Source organism: Clytia hemisphaerica, unplaced genomic scaffold, assembly GCF_902728285.1.
Source record: "Clytia hemisphaerica strain Z4C2 unplaced genomic scaffold, Clytia hemisphaerica genome assembly, whole genome shotgun sequence".
NCBI classification, from domain to species: Eukaryota; Metazoa; Cnidaria; class Hydrozoa; order Leptothecata; family Clytiidae; genus Clytia; species Clytia hemisphaerica.
Window position 1 is genome coordinate 3,563,267 of NW_027103286.1, and position 26,417 is coordinate 3,589,683.

The following is a 26,417-nucleotide window of genomic DNA, read 5'->3' on the forward strand; positions in this document are numbered from 1 at the left end:
TAATCTATCTCTGTCTGGAGGTTGCTCCATCTTGATAGTTTGGTCTGATGTACTTTGTGACTGAGTGGACATATTATCATCAAGTGGTGGTGGTACCTTTCGACCGTCTGATCCGTAAATCGCAAAGTCGAATCGCTGGATATTGCGTCTTGGGCGGTCTGTCATGGAACGTCAGTGATACATGCGGTGAACAGAAGTCGGTTTGAATATGATATCTGTTTGAATGTGGTCGAATTGAAGTTTGGCAAGATAATATGTGAGTTGACAAAGCAACGATTTGTAACTTTTACTGATTCTTGAGCGTAGCGTTCAAACTGAAATACAAAATTGAATGACTAATAAATAAACTGAAAATATGACAATGCGTGAAAATGACTAAGTATGAAAAATTGACTAAGTATTGAGCTCATATTGATTGATTAAGCAAAAAGTAATTGGAAAAATAAGGTTTGATTGAATAATTGAAATTGAAAAAGTTTGAGTAACTAAAAACTAAAAAATGAAAAAATCCAAGATGGCCGCCAGGACCATGTGCTGACCTAAACCTAAAGTGACTTGAGGCAAAGACACACCTGGATGAAAACAAAAGGGATGAGAAGCAAAAGCAAACAAGAAAGCTTACCAGCTGCCATATGGAATCTTGCTGAGAGTGAGTGAATCAAATATGGCTATACTGATAGCTGAGTGAACATTCAAAAGAATTCTTTGACATGTAAATCAAATTTAATGTTTGAGTAGTGACATCCTGACTTGACCAATGTCAGATGTCAACTGACTATGCTCAAAAAGTGGGTGGTCAAAAAAGTGAGGCATGACTGTGGTCTGGTGTGAAAAGTCACCAAATGTGCACCAAAAAGTGATGATGTCATCATGTCAAAATCAAAACAAATATGCTAACCTAAAAATGTAAACAAACTACCAAACCTACGAAATATGAAAATTATAATATAAAATGAAATTTCTGAGAAAATATATTGAATTTATCTTACAAGGTATCAAATTTACTAAAATATGTATATTCACATCGATTTTTGATCTTTTTTTCAATTCCCAAACTGTTTGGAAAATAAAAATTTCCCACCCAAAAAGTCATGTTTTCCAACCAGCCTTGGAAAATTGTCATTTCTACATGGTTTTTTTTTCACTTGATTTTTCAAGGGCATTGGTTTATTCTACAAAACCTATGAGTAATTTACGTTTTCCAAATCAGCTAAAGGTAATCGCTCAAATTTCCAACCTTCAATTATAAAACCAAAATTTTCAACCCAAAAATATTGAATTTCCAACCTTGGAAATCGAAAATTTTTTCCTGTGATGTTTGGTGTAAATAAATTTAGTCCGGTTAATCATCACTTTAAAGACTTAGGCGCGCTTAATATCTATCAAATAAACATCTACCAGACAATTGCATTTATGCAAAGCGTTAAAACTAAAACCTGTCCTGACTTATTTTTTAACCAATTTCCTCAAATAAATCATATATACCAAACAAGATACTCAAAAAATGCTTTTAAAATACAGGGTGCACGATTAGATGTCAAAAGGTTTGCTATTAGATATAGGGGTCCTTTTATGTGGAACAATGTTCTTAGTAGTGATCTCAAAGAAACTTGTGGAGAAAAATCAAAACTATGTTTCCAAAAGGCTGTAAAGAAATATATTTTTTAACACAGATGTTGAGAAATATTACTAATGACAATTTATCACATAGGTGTAAATAAATTATATAATCCTTTTTTTCTTCTTTATTCTTTTATTTCTCTTTTTCTATTATATGAAACATGTAGCAGATGTAAATAAACACTTTCGCAATCAAGGGGATAGGTGAAAAGGTAGCAATGCCTTCTTCTATCTCCTGCGAATGTTTTTTAGCGTAAACATTTTTTTATCTCACAAACAATAGCTATAAAACTTTTAACGTGTAATTTTATGATAGCTTAGTGATTAAACGCAAATAATTAAACGGAAAAAAAAAAAAAAAAAATTGCACTCCTCTAAACCAATCAGATTCGAGTAATTTTGCACGGCTGACGATTAGTACTAGTAATCGTATGGTTTGGAGTGCAATTAACGATTAATCACGAGTAACAAAGGAGAAAATAGTAATTTGCACGAGTCCGAAGGACGAGTGCAAATTACGGTATTTTCTCCTTTGTTACGAGTGATTAATCGTTAATTGCACTCCAAACCATACGATTCCGAGGTAATCGTCAGTAAATAATCATTAGTAAATCATAGTTTTTTCAGAAAAAGGGAAAATTTTTGACATTCGAATTCTTTGTTTTCAATTAAAAGAAGCTATTGTAACGTAAAATTTCTTTGTTCTTTTTTATATTGAAGAAAAAAAATGTCTTTTTTTTTTATTATATAGTAAACAAGGCGCCCAAGGGCGTGAAGGCCCAGCTAAAAAAATCTGTAATAGAGACAAAATACAAGGATACTTGCTACATGATTAAGGGCTCTGACCATAGTGAATTTTTCATAATTGTCGTGTTTAAAATGTGTTTTCTGACTGATGTAACCAACAAAACTATGGCATGTTATACATTTTCTGTTAGACAAACTATTCTTGAATCTGAAAATTCAAAAATTGCATTGAAAAAATTTGATGAAGAAGAAAATGAAGACTTTTGCGAGGAAGAGTATTTCAACTTTGAAGAGCTTAGTTTCGGCGAAGAAAAAACATTTTGAAAACATTTTCGCAGTAGATGGTGTATCTTTTACCAAACAATAAAAATTTTTGCGGAAAATTTTTGTAAATGCTTCTTTGTCTCGAAATCTTCAAAATAGTGGTTTTTCATCAATTTTTCATCCGGATTTTGCTTAAAAAAACAGTAATAACTTTTGACACATCTTTTTAGAAAAATTTTCCGCAAAATTTAAAATAGTTCAATTCTTTGCGGACAGTGTAAAGAAATTTTGAAACAAAAAAGATAATTACCCATTAAAACTAAGCACTTTTTGTAAAAGAGGGTGATGCAACATATTATTATCATCTTTTTAAAGTTCATAACGTCATTTTTGCAATTAAATTCTAAATTACTCTTAAGGGATTCGATTAAAAAGCAATTTATAAAGGCAATTCTTTGTTAAAAGTGTTAAGGTACCTGAAATATAACTTTTATGTTCAAATACCAAAATTAATTTTTGGACTATGGTCAGAGCCCTCAATTTGAAAAATAATCCGCAAAATTGATTTTCTATAATTTCCGCTTTTGTTTTATCTTATGACTTACAGTAGATTGATTAAAACGAATTGATTGATTAATCTTAAAACGAATTTTTCAGTTATTCTAAGTAAATTCTTATCCCCCTTGGAGCTTCGAATAACCGGGAGTCTACTGTTTTTTTTTTCACATTGTAGGGATCGATGATCAAACAACTGGACGAGCAAGAGTTCCTGAATATGTAAATATCAATAGCAGTTTTTAACATGTAATATATCTAGACATTGTCACTTTTTAATGGTACTAAAAAAATCTCCCTTCACTATTTCACACCCCCCCCCCCACCTTTTTTTGAAGGGAAAATTGTACCCTTCGTTTGCAAAATTGATTGTCACTTTGTAAAGATAGTAAAAAATCTCCCGTCACTATTTCACAAGTTGTCTGATATGGAGAGTTCTACCATGACCACAGACAAAGAAAGTTTTGAAGTTTTGCTTGAAATAGAAGAGTTGACTACTAAATGACGATAAATTGAGCGGAGATCATATTGCCTTGTCCCGTTAAAGTTGCCGATTGAACTACGGGATGCTTCGATTGATATCATGTTTTGAAAAGGGGAATTTAAAAAAATGATAAATACGTCAGTTTCAAATATAATGTATATTTATTTTAATAGCCTATTGTTTTTTAAAAAAGCTGAGCAAGTAAGTGGTAACCAATGAAATGTCAAAAAAAAATCATAAATTCCGGGTTAGCCTCGAAAATATGAGTTACCCAAATGAAACACAAGTTAATTGAATCAAGTGAGCGAGTACTATCAAGTTAGCCGAGTAATATCAAGTTAGCTGAGTAGTGTCAAGTTAGCTGAGTAATATCAAGTTAGCCGAGTAATATCAAGTGAGCCGAGTAATATCAAGTGAGCCGAGTAATATCAAGTGAGCCGAGTAGTATCAATTGAGCCGTGTAAAACCAAATAAACTGAGTAAAACAAAGTATTCCAAGTGTATTCTGGTGAGCCAAGTGAATCGAGGGGAATCCTTTAAATCTGAGTTAACTGTGTAAATCCAAGTTAGCTTTGTATAACCAAGCCTATCTAATATAAATCCAGATTGACCAGAGTAGCTATACACTGAATGATGAACCCTGAAAAATAAAAACAAAAACGAAATTACGCAAACAGTCGCGTTCAACTGGAGTATACTACCATGTTCATAAATCGTAAAGCTCAAGTGCAGCGTAAGCTTGTTCCAAGTTCTGGAAGACTTTCATAATTATGTCCACCCGTTAGGAAGACACTTGCTTTTTGTTGAAAATTGAGGCGTGCAAGCATTTGTAGGTCACAATTTTTTCGCACAACACAAAGAACCCAAGATGAAATCTGATCATGATGTTTTACAAATACAAGTGAAAATCTCATTTCCAGGGTAGCTACCTTAAAGGGATAACCAGATAAAAAATAAAATTCAGCCCAAAGATTCCTTCCATAGTCCTTAGCAAAACCTCCAAATTTTACAGGCTACTTGTTTTTCAAAGTTGAAATATTTAGGTTTTTTAATTTTTAATTTCTGCTGGAAAACAATAGAATTTCAACGTGAGGTACGTGTGAGGTACGAAAAACTGAGATTTCTAATTGTCATATTATGAATCTGGAAGGTTATTTCTCAAAAATATTTGGAGGGCTTACTAAGGACCGTGGAAAGAATCTTTTAGCCAATTTTCATATTTTATCTGGTTATCCCTTTAAAAGTTTCAAACAAAAAGGACAAAAAAAAATTACGAATCAAAAAAAGAAATCCTTCTCTAGACTATAACCAACAATGGGCTTCTCTTTACCACGCTTCCCCCAACCTCACAAAGATTTTGTAGTAAATGGTAATACACAACTTGATTTTCACTTAGGTCATTAGGTTCTTAAGCCTTTTAATGATAAATCCTGAAGAAAATCAAATTCAAACTCACCTTAAGATTGGGTATCAATCAATCAGTGGGAACCAATCAGTCTGGATATGATGTACGATAACAGTCTTGATGTATATAGATGATGGTCCAAAACTGTTCAAAAAGAAAAACAAATATGATTCTTATTAACAAAAAGTACAATCATTAGGCATGGCCTGGAGTAATACCTTTAAGGGAACATTTTTATTTTTTGGCAAGAACTTAATTTGGCAAACAACTAAAGTCAGCAAAAATTTTTATCTTCGTGAGAACGAATTTTGGTGAATGAATATATTTTAAATTTTGACAAGAACTTATTTTGGCGGATGGCCAGGCAAATCTTCCTTTTCTATTACCTTTTTTTAATGATTGACGGCAAGAATCAATTTTGGTTAGAACTGAAATTGGTGAATTTCAAGTTTTTGCTACCTCAAGTAAAATTTTTTTCTCCATTTCGATCAGACGATCTCAATCAAACGGAATTGAAATTCGATTGTCGAACGCAATCGAATCTCAATCCAACGACCGAATTCTAGGTAATATTTGATTTGATTGAGATTTTTGTTCGAGTCATTGAATCGAATACAATCGAACCCAATCGAACCCAATCAAATCTCAATCGAACATATATTCGATTGAGATTCGATTGCGTTCAACAATCAAATTTTAATCGTTCGCTTACGTTCGATCTGGCTCAATCATCGGTTCTGTTCGATTGAGATCGTCTGGTTTCGAGTATCGACCGACCGACCCTATTATTGGCAGACGGAAGTAATAGATAGAATAGTTGTTTTCAAAATCAAAGCATACGCCAAACAACCCGATAGTGACCTGCACTGCATTTTTTGTAAGTGGAATTGCCTGATTCTTACCCCTCCTACCTAGCCCTTAATTTGAGAATGTCTTGTTGCAAAAGGCCAATCAATTCTAATCGTTCGATTGCATTCGATCTGGTTCGATTGGCTTGATCATCGGTTCCGTTTCATTGAGATCGTCTGGTTTCGAGTATCGACCGACCGACCAACGTAATCGATAGAATAGCTGTTTTCAAAATAAAAGCAGACGCCAAACGACCCAATAGTGACCTGCGCTGCACTTTTTGTATAAGTGGAATTGCCTGATTCTTACCCTACCTAGCCCTTTGGATTTGAGAATTAACCTTGCAGATTTTTTGTATTTCCCAGAGCCAGAGTGTCTTGTTGCAAAAGGCCAATATTCTTATGATACTACTGGAGCACACAATAGAGATTTACCTTTATGAATGGCAGCAGCAGTCAGTGACAGTGAAATCTTGATTTATCCTCTTTACTTCTTGAACTCTTTACTTCTCAGTCTTTGAGAGAAAGAGAGCTCACGTTGAACACTCCACGTTGAGTTGAAGATAGTCTATGTAGGTGGTAGACTATACGAAATACAGACAATAACAAGATACGGTCTTCAGCCATATATCAACATATGGCTTTGCTCGGCTTTGTTAGAGGATAGATAATTGTATGCTAGCCGACAGACAACATTGACTATGACGATCCCTGTCGATCCCTTTACATTATAGCGCTGAGTTTAGCCTGGAAAATATATGTACTCTCGCGGAACACCGCCTAATTGCTTTGCGTAACTAACAAACGTACGGGCACTGTGCAGATGAAAGGCCCACTACGCTGCGCTGCTGGGCCAAAAAAAGTCTCTGACACAGGACTTGGGAGAGAAAAGAATAAGGGGACAAAAGTGTCCCCCCGCCGAAGAGTGCAAAAAGTGGTAATAGTGCAATTAACGATTAATTGCACTCCTCTAAACCAATCAGATTCGAGTAATTTTGCACGGCTGACGATTACGTAAATAATTGTTTCGATGTCCGTAAAAAAAGGGGAGATATAGACGGGCTAGGGCTCATTCATAAATCGTGTAATTCAATTGAAATTCCCTCTAGAAATTGGTATTCTTGATCCAAGAACAGTTTTGAAGCCTTTCAGAGTCGAAATTCATGTAAAAGTTTCAATTTTCCGCTTTCAGATCCCTTTTTACGTCTTCTGAACTTCATTCACTGAGGTAGTGCTAAATTAAGGAAAGTGTTTTTATCACATAGAGCAAATTGTCGGCAGTTCTACGAGAATTTACATTATTTCAGATATAAAAAAAGTGCTTACAATTCACAAACATAAATTATGATGGATTTTCTGTTGTTCAAGATCATAGAAATAAAAGGTTGTCAAGTTTTCATATATTTAGGACGAGAAGTCACTCCCTCTAGGTAGGAAAAATAAAATTTTTAAGATTTCACAATTTACACTGACAGACTGAAGAGGTAATGTATGTGCCAAATTTAAGCAGGAAAGAATGTTTTCTCACCTTTATAGTCAAGCCTTCATCTTTTTTGCCTGTGTAAAGCCTTTGGGCTACGCCCAAAATGTCCAAAATTATATTTCTCGAATAAATGTTTTGATATACTTTATTTCTGATCCTGAGGAGTGAATGTGCCAAATTTGAGCGGGATTCAATCACTGTGTGTCTCATTTCCAACATAATTTGGGTAGTTGGGTAGATGGAAAAAGATTGATTTGAGGGCACAAACCTTATTCCACAAAAAGGCTTCCCACATTTTTTTTCTTCATTTTTGTTCAAAAATAATTTAGTTTGACATTTTTTGAAAAATCACCCTGTATAGGGGGGGGGGGTTTCATGGTTGGCGGAGGAGCGGAATCGGCCCTTTTTTCGGACGGAGTGGCGGAATTTGGCGAAAATTAAGACGGAATTACGGAAATTGGGTCCTCTGACGGAGACGGAAAATTAGACAATTTTAGTGCGGAAAAACGGAATTTAGCAAAACAAATTGCGGAAAAACGGAATTTAGCAAAAAAATTTGCGGAATTTCGGAATTTTCGACAAAAATATTGAATTTCAAAGGAATTTTCGGTGACGGAAATTTGGTTCAATTTAAGACGGTTTGACGGAAATTGGGTAAAAAATTGACGGAATTGCGGAATCGGGTACCCCCTGAAACCCCCCCTGTATAGCCCACTCCTACTATAAAGGTTAGGAAATTATTTGAAAGCCGTCTCTCTACGGGTGACTTTTTTCGCAAAAGTCTACTCTCTAATGGTAGTCTGAATCGCAAACCTCCAAACTTTTTTCGCTAGAGGATGAGCAGAGAAGCCTACTCTAATAGTCGCTTTTTGGGGGTCCGGTCCGCACAACCTGCACCCCCGAATAGTTTTAGAGCTTGTAAGATTGTTTATTATATATTAAGAATTTTTTTATTGCTGCTCTAAGTCGAGCTCAAAGTGGGTATATCACTCTCCAGGTACAGGACTTTAAAGAATTCTTTCTAGAGCTTTGTATGAGTTATCTTTTCTAAAATTACCTGGATAAAATTATAGTCTGGATACCCAGTGTAGAGCATGGAGACCCAGTAATTTTAATATATTTTGAAAAAGGAAAATACTGTTTTGTTTGTCAAAGAGAAAGTTCCTCCGGTAAAAATTTAAAAAGAATGAATGGTATCTAAACGGTATGAAAATAAATTTTGTAGCGTGCAATTCGCAATTTTGTGGTATTAATTATTCAATGTTAACAATAATAATTGCTTTGAAGACAACAAAAACGTTAAGGTATTATCTGCAAATCCTTCCTTGTCTTATTATTATTTGATACGTGTTCAGTAGTTGAAAATACTGGTGGTCTACATACATACCCGAAGAGCAAAATGAAAATCGCTTTTGTAGAAATTGGTTTTGGTTTTCTGAAAGCCAATACTGGTTTAATATGAGTGTAGCATTAAAATCTATGCTGGACATAAGTTAAGCATATTCTAAAAAATTATGATGTCATTTTCGAAAGAAATTGAAAATTATTGCTACTAAAATCTAAATTCCACCCGTTTGAAATTGTTTTGGCTACTTACGTTTCCAAAGTTTAAATTTTAAGTCAAAAGCTATTAAAATTATCATCCCAACGGTGAACGAGAACTACATATGCGTGCCATGTTGCTAATAAGACATAACAAAAAGTCACAAAGTTTCAGAGCACCCAGAAAAAATCTGCTCTGAATTATTAAAGTCTGTCTCAAAAGTGTGTGGACAGTTAAGTTTACTCAGCACCCATTTATGCTAATGTTAAAAAGTTATATTATACTATACACCGTTGGAAAAATATTTCCAAGGGAAATAATCTAAAGGATAAAATATTTTTGAAAAGTCGAAAAATGAAGAAGAAAAAAGAAGATGTAACAAATGAATATTATTTCTGCTGTTTTAAAAATCATGAAATTTGTTAAAATATTTGAACCTTGCTGATTTCAAATTTGTGTTCATATACAGGGCTTTAAAGAAGGTCAAAAACGGCCAAAAATGACCAAAAATGACCAAAAACGGCCAACATCACAGTGCTGTAACTTTTTATCTAAAGGCAAGGTTCAAATATTCTAAAAAACAGTAAAAAAATCTTCATTTGTTTCATTTTCACTTTTCAAAAAATGTTTTATCATTTAGATTATTAAATATAATATGGTATAAATATTAAGGGTCGGTGGTTATAGCAGATTTTACAGAAATAGAAATTGAGCTACAAGTCCAGCCCTGAGCCGGAATCGGGGTTGCTTTATATAAAGAATGTGTCTCTAAAGGCCAGGAGAAGAAAAAACATTTGAGGAGGAAGAAGATATGCCCTTCCTTGTCAAAAACATCAATAAATAATAATAATAAAATATCAAGTCCCCGAGCGCAATTTCATGAAGATTTTCAGATGCAATAGACGTAAACTTCCTCGTGTTAAAAGGTATAAATAGTTGGCAAAATCTTTCAAATTCATCATTTGACAAGAAGAAAACAAAGCAACATCAGAATGAAGATTTTGAAAGTTCTATTACTTCTATCTTTCTTGTCTGCCACAGTTTACTGTAAGTATTCGTCATTAAATCACCATAAGTCTAAACTCGAAACCAGTCCCTTGTTTGCTTTTTTATGATTTTGAAAGCGAACACGTTTGTATAGCTCTGGGAATGACTGGAGATCACCAAAAGACACGAAGATACAAAGCTTTAATGTACGTAAAATTATAGATTCTTTTGCTGTTGAAATTTCATAACAAATAATTTTCTCTCTGCACACAGGTGAAGAAAGCGAAGATTTTGTTGAAAACGAAAGTGAAAGTGAAGATTTTGTTGAAGAAGAACCTTCAGATGACGAGCCTTCGGAAGACGAGCCTTTAGATGACGAGCCTTCAAAAGATGAAAATGAAGATGTCCAGGATGAAGAAAACCAAAGCGAAGAAAATGACGAGGATGAACAAAATGGTATTTACTCATCTTGCTGTCAACGTGCTTTTTTTGTCAAACCTACAGATTAATTTATACAACCAATTTTCCAGAGTTCCAGTTTTCCATTTCCCTTTGAGAAGTAGCCCTTTACAATGAATACTAAAATAACAAAACAATGCTCGCGTTTCCCTGTTTTTGCGAAAATTAATTCTGTTGAAAATCTTTGGAAATTGAAAGAAATTAGATTGAATAGAGGCTTATCCTGAACTCTAATCACAACAAAAATCAAGATTTGTAATTCCAGGCTAAAATAAAACCACTTTAAAGTCGCATAATATCCCAACATTCCAAATTATTTTTCAGATCCCAGTTACAGTCCAAGAACGCACAAGAAATACGTCGGAGGGCCACGAAGAGAACACTGCAGATTAATCAATCCTGTTGTGAAAAGCTGCTGGAAGAAAAGAACATGCGTACGACATATGTATGGTAGATGTGCCCGAACCAAGTTGGAAAAATATTGCAGAGTGCAATACGATTTTGAATGCAACGTCTGTAGACCTTTTGTCATCCGAACATGTACCAGATATGGATGTAAAGATGGAGCAAGACAAAAAGAATGCACCGGCCGTAAAGTTGTCCGAAAGAAGTTTATCCGAAAATTCAAAGGAGTATCATACATCAACCATAACTTGTACGGTTGAACAAAAGACGAACAAAGACCCTTTGATCTAGACCGATTTTTCTTGTAAAATATTTGCATGCATTTTTTTTTTACTATTGTGGGATAAATAAAATGTTGAAAGCTAATAATATGTTTCTATCAATTAAATTATCGTGTTGTCATCAAAAACCTAAGCTTTTGCTCATCCTCTAGCGAAAATATTATTATTACCGTTGGAAAAAGCAAACGTTTATAGAAAACAGGTCAACTCTAAGGAAGCTGTTCAAGTTATCTTATTATAAAGATTTAAAAAACTTCAATTTGAAAAATAGAAAACAGTTGATAAAGTGTCTTATTTATGGTTTCGAGTTAAGGAATTGTCTAGCAAATAAAGTAAATTTTACAGGCTACAAAAAAAACAATGAATCTGGGAATTTTGGTTCAGAATCCATGATTACATGTTCACGTTAGTTAGGATAGTTCACATCCATTTTAGAGGACTCCGAGTGTATTTTCGAGCTCCAAGAACCACAAACGTACAGCCAAAGAATACTTCGCTCTGATCGTTCATCGCGAAAACTCGAGAAAAAGTTCAATAAAAAGGTTCACTTCCTGCATCCAACAAACTTATTGCCGACTCTCTGATCAAATGTAAAAATCTTCGTAATTCTTACTTTTGGAAAAGCTGAAATAAGAAGAAAATATACCCTAAAGTAATTATGAGTCAAAATCGTTTAAAACCACACTAAGGAAAGTCTCATTACTGTTGCTTTGCATTCATCAATAATTATGCTCAATCACGAAGGTCCAAAAAAGAAATATGGACCAACTTCAACTTTTCAAATTTGCATTGTCCAGGGGGGAAATTTGCTCTGTCCGGGGGATAAAACTAAAATCTAAATTCCACCCGTTTGAACTTGTTTTGGGTACTTACGTTTCAAAAGTTTTAATTTTAAGTCAAAAGCTATTAAAATTATCGTCCCAACGGTGAACGAGAACTACGTATGCATGCCAATAAGACATAACAAAAAGTCACGAAGTTTCAGAGCACCCAGAAAAAATCTTCTCTGAATTATTAAAGTCTGTCTCAAAAGTGTGTGGACAGTTAAGTTTTCTGAAATTTTCTCAGCACCCATTTATGCTAATGATAAAAAGTTATACTACACTACAGGGTGTCCCTAATTAAAGTATCGAGTCGTAACACAACTATGAGTAGAAAGTTTTATGTGCGTGTTCACAAAATTGTATTTTAAGCTCTCCCTCTTTTTTCTTTGTCATTACGACTAATTTATACGTTGTAACTACCTTTTGTAATAAGCCTGTGTGATGGAGAACGTTCTTATATTTTAGCGATAACACACACAAACTTTTCTACTCAATCGCGTGCTCAAACTCGATACTTTAATTAGGGACACCCTGTATTGTATACACCGTTGGAAAGATATTTCCAAGGGAAATAATCTAAAGGATAAAAGATTTTTGAAAAGTCGAAAAATGAAGAAGAAAAAAGAATATGTAACAAATGAAGATTATTTCTACTGTTGTGAAATTTGTTAGAATATTTGAACCTTGCTGATTTCAAATCTGTGTTCATATACAGGGCTTTAAAGAAGGTCAAAAACGGCCAAAAATGACCAAAAATGACCTATAACAGCCAACATCCAAGAGCAGCCACCGACTAAGAAGTATGAAATATCTGTTCTTGAGGTCCCTTTCTCCTGTAAAAAACTATCTCTTCTGTATCCTGGGCTCTCCTGGATTTTATCATCTGTTCTGGGAAAAATGGGACTCCTGGAAAATGAATATCTGTTCTCTAGAAATTTTATGCTCCTGGAAAAATATAACAGCTATTATCTAAGAAAGCTAAAATACTTCTAGAAAATGAGACCTTTTGAGAAAATTATGAAGCTTCCTGGAAAAAAAAATCTGTTATCTGGTAGTGTTTTTCATAATTTTTCATAATTTAGCTCCTGGATTTTCTGAACAGATTGTCCGCTGGAAAATTGGAAATGTTTTTTCCTTAAAATGTGCTCCTGGATTTTAAGAACAGATGTCTTTAAGGTGACCCCTGGATTTTACCTGGTTGTTTTGAGGAAAGTCTCTCCTAGACTTATCCATAAAATTTACTCTCCTGGAAAAAAAGGACAGATATTTAAAAAAAATCTGCCGGCGGATGTTCTTGAACATCACAGTGCTATAACTTTTTATCTAAGAAAAATAAGAAAAATCTGAATACAAATTTGAAATCGGCAAGGTTCAAATATTCTAAAAAACAGTAAAAAATTTTTCATTTGTTTCATTTTCACTTTTCAAAAGTGTTTAATCATTTAGATTATTAAATATAATATGGTATAAATATTAAGGGTTGGTGGTTATAGCAGATTTTACAGAAATAGAAATTGAGCTGCAACTCCAGCCCTGAGCCCGAATCGGGGTTGCTTTATATAAAGAATGTGTCTCAAAAGGCCAGGAGAAGAAAAAAACATTTGAAGAAGGAAGAAGATAATGTTCTTCCTTGTCAAAAACTATCAACAAATAGTAATAATAAAATATCAAGTCCCCGAGCGCAATTTCATGAAGATTTTCAGATACAATAGACGTAAACTTCCTCGTGTTAAAAGGTATAAATAGTTGGCAAAATCTTTCAAATTCATCATTTGACCAGAAGAAAACAAAGCAACATCAGAATGAAGATTTTGAAAGTTCTATTACTTCTATCTTTCTTGGCTGCCACAGTTTACTGTAAGTATTCATCATTAAATGCATGCAAAATCACCAAAAGTCTATACTCGAACCAAGTCCCTTTTGCTTTTTTATGATTCTGAAAGCGAACACTTGATATCACGTCCATCAGTTGGATCGAATCGTAAAAGTGGTTTGGAATGACTGGAGATTACAAAAGACACGAAAATACAAAGCTTTAATGTACGCAAAATTATAGATTTTTTTATGCTGTTGAAATTTGATAACATATATTTATCTCTCTGCACAAAGGTGAAGAAAGCGAAGATTTTGTTGAAAACGAAAGTGAAGATTTTGTTGAAGATGAACCTTCAGATGATGAGCCTTCGGAAGACGAGCCTTCAGATGATGAGCCTTCAAAAGATGAAAATGAAGATGTTCAGGATGAAGAAAGCCAAGGCGAAGAAAATGACGAGAATGAACAAAATGGTATTTACTCATCTTCCTCTTGTCAACGTGCTTTTTTTGTCAAACCTACAGCTTAGTTTATACAACCCATCTACCAGAGTTCCAGTTTTCCATTTCCCCTTTTCCTTTGAGAAGTAGCCCTTTACAATGAATACTAAAATAACAAAACAATGGTCGCGTTTCCCTGTTTTTGCGAAAATTAATTCTCTTGAAAATCTTTGGAAATCGAAAGAAATTAGATTGAATAGAGGCTTATCCTGAACTCTAATCACAACAAAAATTAAGATTTGTAATTCCAGGCTAAAATAAAACCACTTTAAAGTCGCATAATATCCCAACATTCCAAATTATTTTTCAGATCCCAGTTACAGTCCAAGAACGCACAAGAAATACGTCGGAGGGCCACGAAGAGAACACTGCAGATTAATCAATCCTGTTGTGAAAAGCTGCTGGAAGAAAAGAACATGCGTACGACATATGTATGGTAGATGTGCCCGAACCAAGTTGGAAAAATATTGCAGAGTGCAATACGATTTTGAATGCAACGTCTGTAGACCTTTTGTCATCCGAACATGTACCAGATATGGATGTAAAGATGGAGCAAGACAAAAAGAATGCACCGGCCGTAAAGTCGTCCGAAAGAAGTTTATCCGAAAATTCAAAGGAGTATCATACATCAACCATAACTTGTACGGTTGAACAAAAGACGAACAAAGACCCTTTGATCTAGACCGATTTTTCTTGTTAAATATTTAAATATTTGCATGCATTTTTTTTTTACTATTGTGGGATAAATAAAATGTTTAAAGCCAACAATATGTTTCTATCAATTACGTCAACGTGTTGTCATCAAAAAACTAACCTAAGCTTCTACTCATCTTTTAGCGAAAAGAGTTTCTTATAGGAAGTTTATCTATAAAAGTCTGCGATTCAGACTATAGCTAACCGTCCTTTAGCTAACTAAAGTTAAGAAATCTAAGAAGTCTTATTGTTATTAGTAACGTTGGAAAAAGCAAACGTTTATAGAAAACAGATCAACTCTAAGGAAGCTGTTCAAGTTATCTTATTAAAAAGATTTTAAAAACTTCAATTTGAAAAATAGAAAATAGTTGATAAAGTTCAATGTCTTATTTATGGTATCGAGTTAAGGAATGGTCTAGCAAATAAAGTAAATTTTACAGGCTACAAACAAAACAATGAATCTGGGAATTTTGGTTCAGAATCCATGATTACATGTTCACGTTAGTTAGGATAATTCATATCCATTTGAGAGGACTCCGAGTGTATATTCGAGCTCCAAGAACCACAAACATCCAGTCAAGGAATACTTTGCTCTGATCGTTCATCACGAAAACTCGAGAAAAAGTTCAATTGAAAAGATTTGATTTCAATTTGAACAATTTGAAATTCGAAAAGTTCAATCGACTCCTGATGGAATACAATCTTTCCCATTACGATCGATCCATTTTATAGACATGAAGTGACTCATAACCAAAAGGTTCACTTCCTGCATCCAACAAACTGATTGCTGACTCTCTGATCAAATGTAAAAATCTTCGTAATTCTTCCTTTTGGAAAAGCTGAAATAAGAAGAAATTATACCCTAGAGTAATTATGAGTCAAAATCGTTTAAAACCACACTAAGGAAAGTCTCATTACTGTTGCTTCGCATTCATCAATAATTATGCTCAATCAAAAAGCAGTGGTCAAAGCAGCTTTTTTCTGTGAGACGGAAAATTTGTCGATAGAGATATTTTGGTACTATACAGTAACACCCGCAGGCCCCACTATGGTTGGGGCGGAGGGCCAGAAAATGTTCAGATTTTTTACCCCCTAGATTGGCTATAAAGGCACTAAAATTTGTTAATTATAATAACACAGAATGTTCTTAAAATACCTATCATGCAGCGAAAATATATATCTTTCTAAAATAGGTTGAAAAATAAAAATATATGAACGTCATACTATGTATATACAAGGCCATCAGCCATCATAAACACAGTTTTAATACGAGATTTCTTTCTGATGGAATTATTCCAGAGATTAAAATCACTATTTCTTGCTAAATAACCATTTCTAACTGAGGCGGAAAACTTTGACAACAATTTCTGTGAGACGGAAATCCGTGTGAAACGGAAGAACTTTGATCACTGAAAAAGGTCCAAAAAAGAAATATGGACCAACTTCAACTTTTCAAATTTGTCTTGTCCATGGGGAAAATTTGCTCTGTCTGGGGGGTAATTTGGGTTGTCCGGGGGGTCAACTGATTCTTATCCGGGGGGGGGGGGGGTAAATCACTGAAAATTGTTATATCCTCCACCCCCATATTCAATTTTTTTCTGGAAAAGCCCAATGTAGTAAGAAGATTAACGATTTCTGTTCGTTACCGATTTTCCTGTAAAAGGGTTGAATAGGCAATAAAGAAATGCTTACCTCGTAAAGACGATATTTTGACGATTGGATAATTTCAGCCAATTGGAAACACTAGGTAGGAAGAGAGAGATGATAACATAAAAAATATGGGAATATCAATCCACACTGAGTTTCAGTCCGTTCTTTTACCCCCACTGGCTGATAAAATCCTACCGGGTCTGTGAGAAGGGATGTGCGTTGGGTTTACAAGGCTATGAGACTCACAATTAACCTTGAAGAGGTGCAAAACTAACATTAAATTTAGGTAGAAAACCTCAGAAAAGAAAAGGGAACAGCAAATTAAGCATATCATAATAACGAGACATGTAATTAGTACGAACGGGAAAAATTCATGTTAAGCCACCTTTAATTTCAACCAGCCGTGTTGTGAAAACGATAAACAAGTGATTCGTAAATTAAGTTATAAACGTATTAATTTAAAGGCCATTTATTTAATACCTGTCGATGTTGTTTGTTGGAGGATAGGACTTTATGAAGAAGAAGTGTAAGATAAGGAATGCATAACTGTCGCAATAAAGAAATCTGCTCTTGACGATCGCCGTCAGTATTCGTTTCCTGTACAGAAATAGTTGTAAAACAATGTATATCTCTCGGCCATAAAAGTCAACCATACTGAGGTCGTCAGATGTTCAGTTCTGCCTCTAAAAAAATCTGAAGATTGGATAAGGGCCACTACCCCCACATTGAGAGTATCTAGAAAATCAACCAGAGTCAACAAAACTTTTCACATGAGTAGAAATGCTACATAAACTTGTGATCACATTACATTGAAAATGAAAAGCCACGTGGAGAAGGAACAGTACATACCTTTCTTTGGTCGACAAGCCATCCACCAGGAAATAAGAAGACGTTATATACCGCTTCTGACGTGGCCTACAAAAAAATGGAAACAAAAGTAATTAGAACGGTATTGACTAATCTATGTTGTAGGGATACAAAGTTTTTGAACGTAAATTTGGTGCCTGTAAAGAATTAAGGAAGTCTGCGCTCGCTGTAGGGGATGATTTGAAGGCTCCTCTTTCGAAAGCTATCTAGGGGAGGGTGTCACTCTTTCTTAATGGATTTGCTCCATAATCCTTAATTTCTGAGCATCAAGTAGAGAGTACCATACGATGTCTTTGCGAAAAAAGCAAAGCCCCGTGTTTAAACTGGACTGGAAGGTGAAAAAAATTATACTGAGTATCGAAGGGTTTCAAGCGTAAGGTAATAAAGAAAAAAGATTAGCTTACATTGATGTGAATTTCCAGTGATTTTTGCCACCTTTCACATTCAACCTAAAAGTGAAGTGAATGCAAAAACAATACTGTTATAACATAGCCGCTGTTGACAAATACAATTATCGCTCTAATTCGATTTTCAAGGGGAATCGGATTTTCATCGAATAAGGGAGCTTATGGACTAGAGCGTGGTTCATGAAAGTTCCTTGTTAACGTTAACTTTCAAAATTATTGAATAATGGAGCGTTTTGTATAGTAGAACGTCGGATTAGATCATGTATCGCACAATTTGTAACTCCTTTTAATCGTATTATCAGTTAGATAGTTGACATGCTTACAGTATATTCTTTCACAGCTTCATCGTATGCGATTTTCTCTTTGAAAGTTCGTTTGCCAACACCGCTGTCCTTTGGTTTCACCTGTAGAAAAACAAAAAGAATGTTCAGGACTCAAAAAGCAGACTCTTTTTTTCTCCCTTACCTTCTATCAAAAAGTTTTTTAAAAGAAAATCTTTAAAAAATTGCATTGTCTAGGATGTGTTTTAATCCAATATACCTTTTTCAAAAATTAAAACGACTAGTAGGGCTTCCGATATGCCTTTTACCATAGTGCGTATAAAAAACCCGGTCTGGAAGCCTTTTGTTTCTTTCCATTGTTTCTTTCCTTTGTTTCTTACTTGAATTTGCGTTAAAGTTTAGTTTGCTCACTTTTTGATCATGTGATTTTGTTATGATTAAATCTTAAACCAATCCCAAGAGGAGTACTTGGTAACGTGATCAAAAACTGAGTAAATCAATTTTCCTTTGATAATAACAAAAGAAAAAGCTAACAAAAAGTTAAAACAATAAGCTTCCAGACCAGGGTTTTTTATAAAGACTATATGCTTTTACTGATGCAGTTAGTAGTACATCAATACCATGAAGATTATTAACGAGAAACACAATCTATTTCTAAAATACAGCCTACCGGTGCTTTGTTATGGTAATGATCGAACCAAGCATTGAACGCGTCGTGTGCACTCTAGGAAAAAGTAAGAATAATTCCAGGTCATTGATATATTTTCGATATCACTTAGCAGTTGAAATCGAGATAAACGCGAAAATAGCAAATCTAATTCAAATGATTACAGTGTACCACAAAACTTTCGCTAAAAACTAAAAAGTTCCTTTCGGAAACAAAGCTGCAATGTACCTCTCCAATCCTTAGTTGTTCACTTCGAAATAAGGATTTATTACATGAAAACATTCACTAGAAAGCCAAACATCAAATTCGTGATTATTTTTTTACTTATACCAAGTTCATAAAATTGTTAAGAAAGAAAACGATATTCAAGTCTTTCTGTAGCATAAAGCCATATCTCCTCTCCTCTCTTTTCCAGGATTTGATGCAAAAAATAAAGACTTCATTCAACTCGTACCAGGTAAGCTTTGATGGAGAGATATTCGTGGACGGCGTTATCGTCAGCAGGTGGAAGTGCTTTCTCGCCCGCCTGAAAAGAAAGAAAGTTCAGTCGTTATATATCTACAATAATAGTTTGAGGCCAGTAAAGCCTTTTTTATTCAAAAGTAGAGAAATTACAAGGGCTTGATTGTTTAACTTAGACCAATGCTTATCTTAGGTAGGAACTTTGATCATTTGGGGAAGTTTAAACTTAATAAACCTCATGCCCTGAAACCTCATTGTACTTCTAAATAAGGGATTTAAATGATACGGAAGTTCATTGTCTTTTTCAAACGAAACGTAGTAGCATTGTTTATTTTACCTTAATTGATAATTTGGGGAAGCGTGTCATAAAAATCTGCTATCCTACACAACTTTTGCGCCCCTCTTGTCTACGCTACAGTTTGAGGTCAGTTTGATTGTTTGTTTCAGACGTAGTAGCAATGTTTATTTTACCATCACTTATCCAGTGTTAAATTTCATGCGTGTTATTTGTGTTGCATAAATTTATGGTTTTGAAACTGTTTGGTATCTGAAGGGGTTCCACTGTACTTTGGATCGTATTATGCCAAATAATTTGACTTAAGCTAAATCATTAATTTAATTTTATATTTCGAGTTTTAAAATACAAGTTAGCAATTGTTTGAGAAAATCGGCTTCAGGTAAAAGATGGGCGCCAGGTTTAACACAAAATGTCTTTTATCTTTTTCAGGATGCAATAAATTATGTAACAGTTTTATAAAAAAGGCCACTGAATAATCAGGTAATGTCTGAATCAGATAAGAGAGAGCATAATGCTCATGGTGGAAGAAAAGAAAATGTTGAAAACGAGGCCTCAGTGAATCCGAATCACTACAAAGAGTTATCCACTGCTGAAAGGAGAATCGAACAAAATGAAGGTTCGAGAGATGATTTAAGACAAGAACTTGAGAGCTTGAAGAAGGAAAAGGAACTCCAAAAATTGAAAATGGAAAACAAACAGCTGAAAGCTGAGGTTGAAAAACTTAGACAGCTACCAAAAGGTCATTTGGAACAGAGCTTTGAAGTAGAGAACCTGAGACTTGAAGTCGCCATGTTGAAAGCTGAAAATCGTGTCAAAGATTTGGAGATGGAGAATGGGAAGTTAGTAAAGGAAAAGCAGGAGACTTTGGAAGAGATTAAATGTTTGAAAGATGAGAAGAAAACTGTTGAAGAAAAATTGAAAACTTTGGATACGAAGGAAAAACAACTTATTACAGAGAATGTTGAACTGAATGAGAAAGCACTTGCAATTCAGAACAGGGAAAAAGAGCTAAGACAAGAATTTGAAACACTGGCAATAAAGCGACGTATGACTGGCCAAACGGTAGTTGGTCAAATATTGAGTAAATTCATTCATCAAATTAACGGGGACGAGAAAGTACCGCTTTACAAAAAGTATTACGAGGAATTGTTTAATGAAGTTCGTGAAAAAGCATGGTGTACGTACGTAGGGTTATGTAGGGTTCTCAAAGTACAAAACAGTACAACAGACTTCGAGATGGTTAAGGTATTGCATCCAATTGATATCAAGAAATCTCGAAACATGAATTATGATTCGTTCTTCAGAGAATGGTCGTGTTCGCTATCGGAAGATTTTAATCAAGATCATGTTTTGGTGTGCCTTTTTGAAAAAGAGTCACCTGAAACAAGAGCTCGAACTAATGACCTAATGAAAGGAGGAATCAGTTATATAGTGCAGATAAGCCCTACATTATTTGCTCGATACTAAGTATACCAAAAACTATGCGTAACTGAACTTACAGTAGACTACCGATCATTCGAAGTTCCAAGGGGGATGTGAATCTATATATTAATATACGCTAAATCGTGTGTGTTTACAACATTTAATAAAAAGTTTTCGAAAATATAACAAAGCTCCACAAAGCCTCCTCTTAATGGCGTTGAACCACCATCTTTTCGCACCTTAAGCAGATTTGCTACCACTGGACTAACTGTGGGATACCGAAATACGATTTTCTAACAGAGAGTCTGGAGATGGATGGGTTAAAATCACTCTTCTTCCAATACATTTTAACTTTTAGTTTTCTTTTTCGTTTTGAAGAATTAGTATTCAGATGCTCTTCAAAAGCTTTTTTTACATTGGCGGCTCCCAAACACTTTCAAAACTTTTCAAAGTCTTTCAAAGTCACCCTTGATTGCCCAGCCAGATGGCTAGCCACGATGACTAAAAAGATCTAAAATATAATTCTTCTCAGTCATTAACTTAATTGTGGTCGATAATTGCTTTACAAGGTTATCTATTTTGTCCTTTAATATATGATAATATATGAATCATGGACAAAAATATGTATTTGCCAAATTGTTTTCAAGACAGAACTAAGAACAATTGATTTTCAATCATTCTTTTATAGAATAAGAATCGTATAATCCTTCGGCAGCTATCTTTCTTCCGTTAGACCTTTTTTATGTATACCAGGCGACCCAGAAAAATGTATAAGGGTTTGGAGAAATAATTTGAATATTTACTAAATTCTTCAAGAGCTTATAACTTGAGAACCACTAAACCAAATTTAAAAAGTCATACACCAAATTTCAAGTTTGCCTTTCCTCTTTACAACGGAAAAAGAATTTAGTAAAAATTCAAATTATTTCGGACACAGTTACCCTTCAAACCCTTTTTTCTGGGTCAACCGGTAGTGATTTAGTGGATTGGGACACGCAGGGCATACAGCCAGTTTATTTTGAATAACTGGTAGTTCGAATACCTGAAAACCTCTGCACGTACCGAATGTATAAAAGTTCACAAACTTTAAAGAAATATTGTGAGATATGAACTGTTGTAGAATCTGCTTGAATATTGTAGATAAATGTAAGGATTTCTTTCTGCGAAAAGATTGTGCTTTATCACAGAAAGTTTCTTTTTCACATAAACTTCGAATAAGTGATAGGAATTTATTTAGCTTAAGGTGAATAAGAAACCACTTCATATGACTGAAATTTCGTATACTTAATTGAAGAGTTATTCGAATGATCGAGTATTTGAAAAAAAGTTTACAAGCTTAACGCCTGCAAAGAAGCTAAGCCGTTTGTAGAAAAACAAGCTAGATGCAGAATGGACCTACCTAATGATGAAAATTAGATAGCAATAAGGAGAAACATAAAAACAATCAATCAGAAAATATAGCGGCTAGTGAAATTGAATTGAATTTCATCATTGATAGTTGATTGGAGGAGAGGGAAGGGAGTAGGGAAAAAAGAAATAGAAAGTTCCGGTTGCAAAAATCAGTTTTATTGACAATTGAAACATGCTTGATGGTGGCATTGTTATCAATAATGTTTTGTGTGAAAAAACAAAGAAAAACAAAAAGCCCAATTAGAAAATGTCAAAAAACCGGTTTTTCCGGCATATTTCCGGCATTTTCGGCCGGAAAAGAATGTTTTTCAAAAATCGGGCTCCGTCACATTTTAGGTATTGTCATTTTGCATCAGTGTACAAAATTTCATAAAAAAATATAAAGTACAGCTCGAGAAATTCAAGAAATACTGTCTTTCCGGCAAAAATAGGTTGTTCCGGCGATTTTAAAATAGTTCCGGCTTCAAAAATCAATTTTGTTGAAAATTGAAACATGCTTGATGGTGGGCATTGCTATTAATAATGTTTTTGAATGAAAAAACAACCAATTATAAGGAAAAAGTCCAATGTAAATCCACGAAAACGGCGATTTCCGGCATTTTCGGACGGAAAAAATTTTTTTCTCTAAAATCGGACTCGGCCATGTTTTGGGCATTGTTAATACGCATCTTTGAGCACAAAATCAGAAAAAAATTAAAAAAAATAGAAAGTTCCGGTTGCAAAATTGCAAAAGTTTTATTGACGATTGAATCATGCTTGATGGTTGCATTGTCATCAATAATAATATTTTTGCGTGAAAAAAACAAAGAAATATCAGGAAAAGGTCCAATGACTATGTTTTGGGCATTGCTATTATTACGCATCTTTGTGCAAAAAATCAGAAAAAACTAATGATGAAATCTCGAGAAATGCCAAAAAAACGGTTTTTTCCGGTATATTTCCGGCATTTTCGACCGGAAAAAATGTTTTTCGAAAATCGGTCTCCGTCACATTTTGGACATTGCCATTTTGCATCATTGTGCCAAAAATTAGAAAAAACTAATGAGCCGATCCTGAGAAAAGCTGGTAACAGACGGACGAACGAACGGACAGACGGACGGACGGACATCGGTTAATTTATAGGACCTCCAAGGTAGGTCCAAAAACTAATGAGCATATCTCGAGAAAAGCTGGTAACAGACGAACGGACGGACGGACGAACGAACGAACGAAAGAACGAACGAACGAACGAACGAACGAACGAACGAACGAACGAACGAACGAACGAACGAACGAACGAACGAACGAACGAACGAACGAACGAACGAACGAACGAACGAACGAACGAACGAACGAACGAACGAACGAACGAACGAACGAACGAACGAACAGCGGTTAATTTATAGGACCTCCAGGTAGGTCAAAAACTTGACTGAAAGGCGAATGAATAATATTCAATAATTTTCTAATTTTTCAACAATGTAGGTTTAGGATGGTTTAGAATGTAAATATTTGTAAAAATCTATATAGATTCTTCATATTTTATACGTGCATACTTCTTTATCTCGAGAAAACTGTTTTTCGTGAAAGTTGGACGCATTTGCGCACACCCTTTTAACAATTCGAAAGTTGAAAAATGGGTTCGACAAAACCTACCCTCATTCTCCATTGTTTGTAGACAATATCAATGGAATCGGTCGGGATTTTACTGAACACACTTCGTGCTGCATCATGATTCTTCAGACCTGTAGTAAGAAAAAGTACCACAAATTGTAATACAGACGGCAACTGTATATGGATTTTGGATGGATTAGATGGGAAAACTGAAGGTTTATTCCGGCAAGAATTTAATAAAAAAACTGTAAGCAATAAAATATCAGCGCTCTTGAATAAAGAAAATAAGCATATTGTATATGCAAAAAACATTTCCATACGAAAAGATTCAACTGGAAGCACTTACCAAGGAAATTTCTGATGATAGCATTAGCCTGTTTGATAGCTTCGATACGTTGTGAAGGATTGAAGACCAGCCAATCAATCGCACCGATGATTCGCTTCTCGTCCTACACAAAAAGGATACAAAGGGGAGAGGGAAGAAGTAGTGGGAGTTTTAGGATTTTTGAAGATGTGCTTGACGAATGAATAATATTTTATAGTTTCAGTTAGCCTCATACAAACTTTCTCCGTATTATTGAAAAGTTCGCATAAGCTTTAGTTTGAATTTTCATTTTACAGTGTGAATTTCATTGCATCTGAGATACAAGTAAATAAGGCACAGACAAAATGGGTTTCACCTATTTAAATGGTATTTCCCCAGTGAAAAGTTTGACAGTGTCGGGGAGATTTAATATTGATAATTTTATCGTCCTGTCTAGCCGATTTTAATGAGTAAATTTTTAGAAATCTTAAGGAAATCTTTCGATCGTTCCATAAGTTTATCGAGAAAAGAATCTGTAAAAAAATTCATTTTTCTAAAAATGGATAAGGAAGTGGGCGTGGCAATAAATATAACAAATGGTAAAATATCATAATTTTTTGGTTGTTTAATATCATTCTGATAGTTTGTAACAGTGGGGACGTTCTTGCATTGAATGGAATTTTTCCTTCATAATCGAGGCATATTGCGTTTGAAAAAGTTAAGTGAGAGAAGACGAGGAAGTAATTATCTTTGATCCGCTCTTAAAACACAAAAACAAAAACAAAATTATACCTCTGTATTTGCACTGTCTTGAAAATTCTATAAAGAAGAAAAATCGAAAAAACTTGAAATGAGTTTTTTGCCCTTAAAGTGGTGTGCTTCTAAAACTCTACTAGGTATTGCCTTGCCCCTAGCCTATTTCAATATAAGAATGACACTGTTAAAACTCATTTTGGTTTCGAAGAAATGTTGCACGGAAACTCTACGAGTGTTTTAATAGGTACTCAAATCGCTAGGATAGCACTTTTCATGCTTTTTCTGGGTAAAAAAGTTTCCTTCATGTTTCATTTCACCAATCAATTTCCTTAGGGTCCGGTACAAATCAACAGCGCAGAATATTTTCCTAGGTCGATTCTGCCAGACCCTCCCGATATTCAAAATAACCCTCCAACCGAGCAAAATTACCCAAACAGAGCCAGTTCACCCCCAGACATAACCAATTTTGTAGATTTTTCACTGCCCCCCCCCCGTACACTATATCATCCACCCTCCATGTACGGACATTTTGTGGAAGAGCTCATTAGCAGGGGGTGAAAAGGTCGAAATTAAGATAATCTTCCGTCCACTAAAACGTTAATACCTTATTTTCATTACTTCTATTTTCTTTTCTTTGGATTTTTGAAAACTTTTAAGGAGACTTTTGGGAATTTGGACAGATATTTCTTTTTATTATAGTTCTCGCGAAAGTTAAACCATCCCTTCAAAAACCTTGCTGAAAATAAAGAAAGTCATTGAACAGATTCCCAGTTTTTAAAACTTTTGCAAATGTTCGGAGCTAGCTTAGACAAACTTATCAGTTTAACACAATTAAGAATTCTCTGAAGGATGCTTAGACACGCCTTATTTTAACATAAATGCAAGATAATTTATCACACAATATAAAAAATCATTCTACAAATCATTATATAAATTTGAAACAACAGGGAAGTTTCACAGATATCTTAAATAAAACACCAAATAGAGCTACTCTGTCTTTTCTCAAGCCAGGACAATTGAAGCAAAATAATGCGCCATCTTTGACACCACTTCGGTCACGGCAATTTGTTTAATTCGAATAATCAACTGATATAACAGGAAACGAGGTGGGAAGAGATTGCTCTTGATTGATCAAATTGCCGGCACTGAACTGTGGTATACTTATAAAGATGGCGCATTTCTTCAGTCTGGGACAGAGTATCTCAATCTAGTGTTTTATATAAGATGTCCGTGGGTAGAGTGTATATTTCCTCGAAATAAATTTCGAATGCACCATATACTTCTTCTACTTCCGCTTAGAAGAAAATATAATTAAATTAATTGTTAGATATGGGGGAGGGGATAAAGCTGGGCTCAATTATGTAAAGAAAACCGAAAGCAAATACATTT

At 34.5% G+C, this 26,417-nt stretch overlaps 3 protein-coding genes and 1 long non-coding RNA gene across 6 annotated transcripts in view; 2 read left to right on the forward strand and 2 right to left on the reverse strand.

Moving 5' to 3' along the window:
* Positions 1-3,808: 3,808 nt before the first annotated feature.
* Positions 3,809-6,770, reverse strand: LOC136807713 (uncharacterized). 2 transcript variants are annotated; one of them, XR_010846710.1, is made up of 3 exons: positions 6,359-6,770; positions 5,127-5,219; positions 3,809-4,310 (listed from the first exon to the last, which is right to left on the reverse strand). It is a non-coding gene; the product is annotated as an uncharacterized lncRNA (long non-coding RNA). The 2 variants fall into 2 exon arrangements; XR_010846709.1 differs by lacking the exon at positions 6,359-6,770 and having other exon boundaries at positions 5,127-5,444.
* Positions 6,771-9,891: 3,121 nt separating this feature from the next.
* Positions 9,892-11,188, forward strand: LOC136807719 (uncharacterized). The gene is made up of 3 exons (XM_067064332.1): positions 9,892-9,996; positions 10,210-10,392; positions 10,720-11,188. The coding sequence occupies exons 1-3, from the start codon at positions 9,942-9,944 to the stop codon at positions 11,058-11,060; spliced, it is 579 nt and encodes a 192-aa protein (XP_066920433.1). The 5' UTR covers positions 9,892-9,941; the 3' UTR covers positions 11,061-11,188.
* A 2,471-nt stretch (positions 11,189-13,659) lies between these two features.
* Positions 13,660-14,986, forward strand: LOC136807762 (uncharacterized). Its single transcript, XM_067064384.1, has 3 exons — positions 13,660-13,762; positions 14,015-14,191; positions 14,529-14,986. The coding sequence occupies exons 1-3, from the start codon at positions 13,708-13,710 to the stop codon at positions 14,867-14,869; spliced, it is 573 nt and encodes a 190-aa protein (XP_066920485.1). The 5' UTR covers positions 13,660-13,707; the 3' UTR covers positions 14,870-14,986.
* Positions 14,987-15,283: 297 nt separating this feature from the next.
* The window catches only part of LOC136807728 (nuclear pore complex protein Nup107-like), a 53,655-nt gene continuing 42,521 nt past the window's right edge, over positions 15,284-26,417 (reverse strand). For both annotated transcript variants that reach the window (XM_067064351.1, XM_067064343.1), the window contains exons 27-37: positions 25,065-25,091; positions 24,315-24,417; positions 24,011-24,099; positions 19,238-19,309; positions 18,787-18,840; positions 18,159-18,239; positions 17,833-17,877; positions 17,411-17,476; positions 17,042-17,158; positions 16,604-16,654; positions 15,284-15,750 (exon numbers count right to left, since the gene is read on the reverse strand). In XM_067064351.1, coding sequence (XP_066920452.1) covers positions 15,622-15,750; positions 16,604-16,654; positions 17,042-17,158; positions 17,411-17,476; positions 17,833-17,877; positions 18,159-18,239; positions 18,787-18,840; positions 19,238-19,309; positions 24,011-24,099; positions 24,315-24,417; positions 25,065-25,091 — 834 coding nt within the window. In that variant the 3' untranslated portion in view covers positions 15,284-15,621. The remainder of the gene's footprint in view (positions 15,751-16,603; positions 16,655-17,041; positions 17,159-17,410; positions 17,477-17,832; positions 17,878-18,158; positions 18,240-18,786; positions 18,841-19,237; positions 19,310-24,010; positions 24,100-24,314; positions 24,418-25,064; positions 25,092-26,417) is intronic.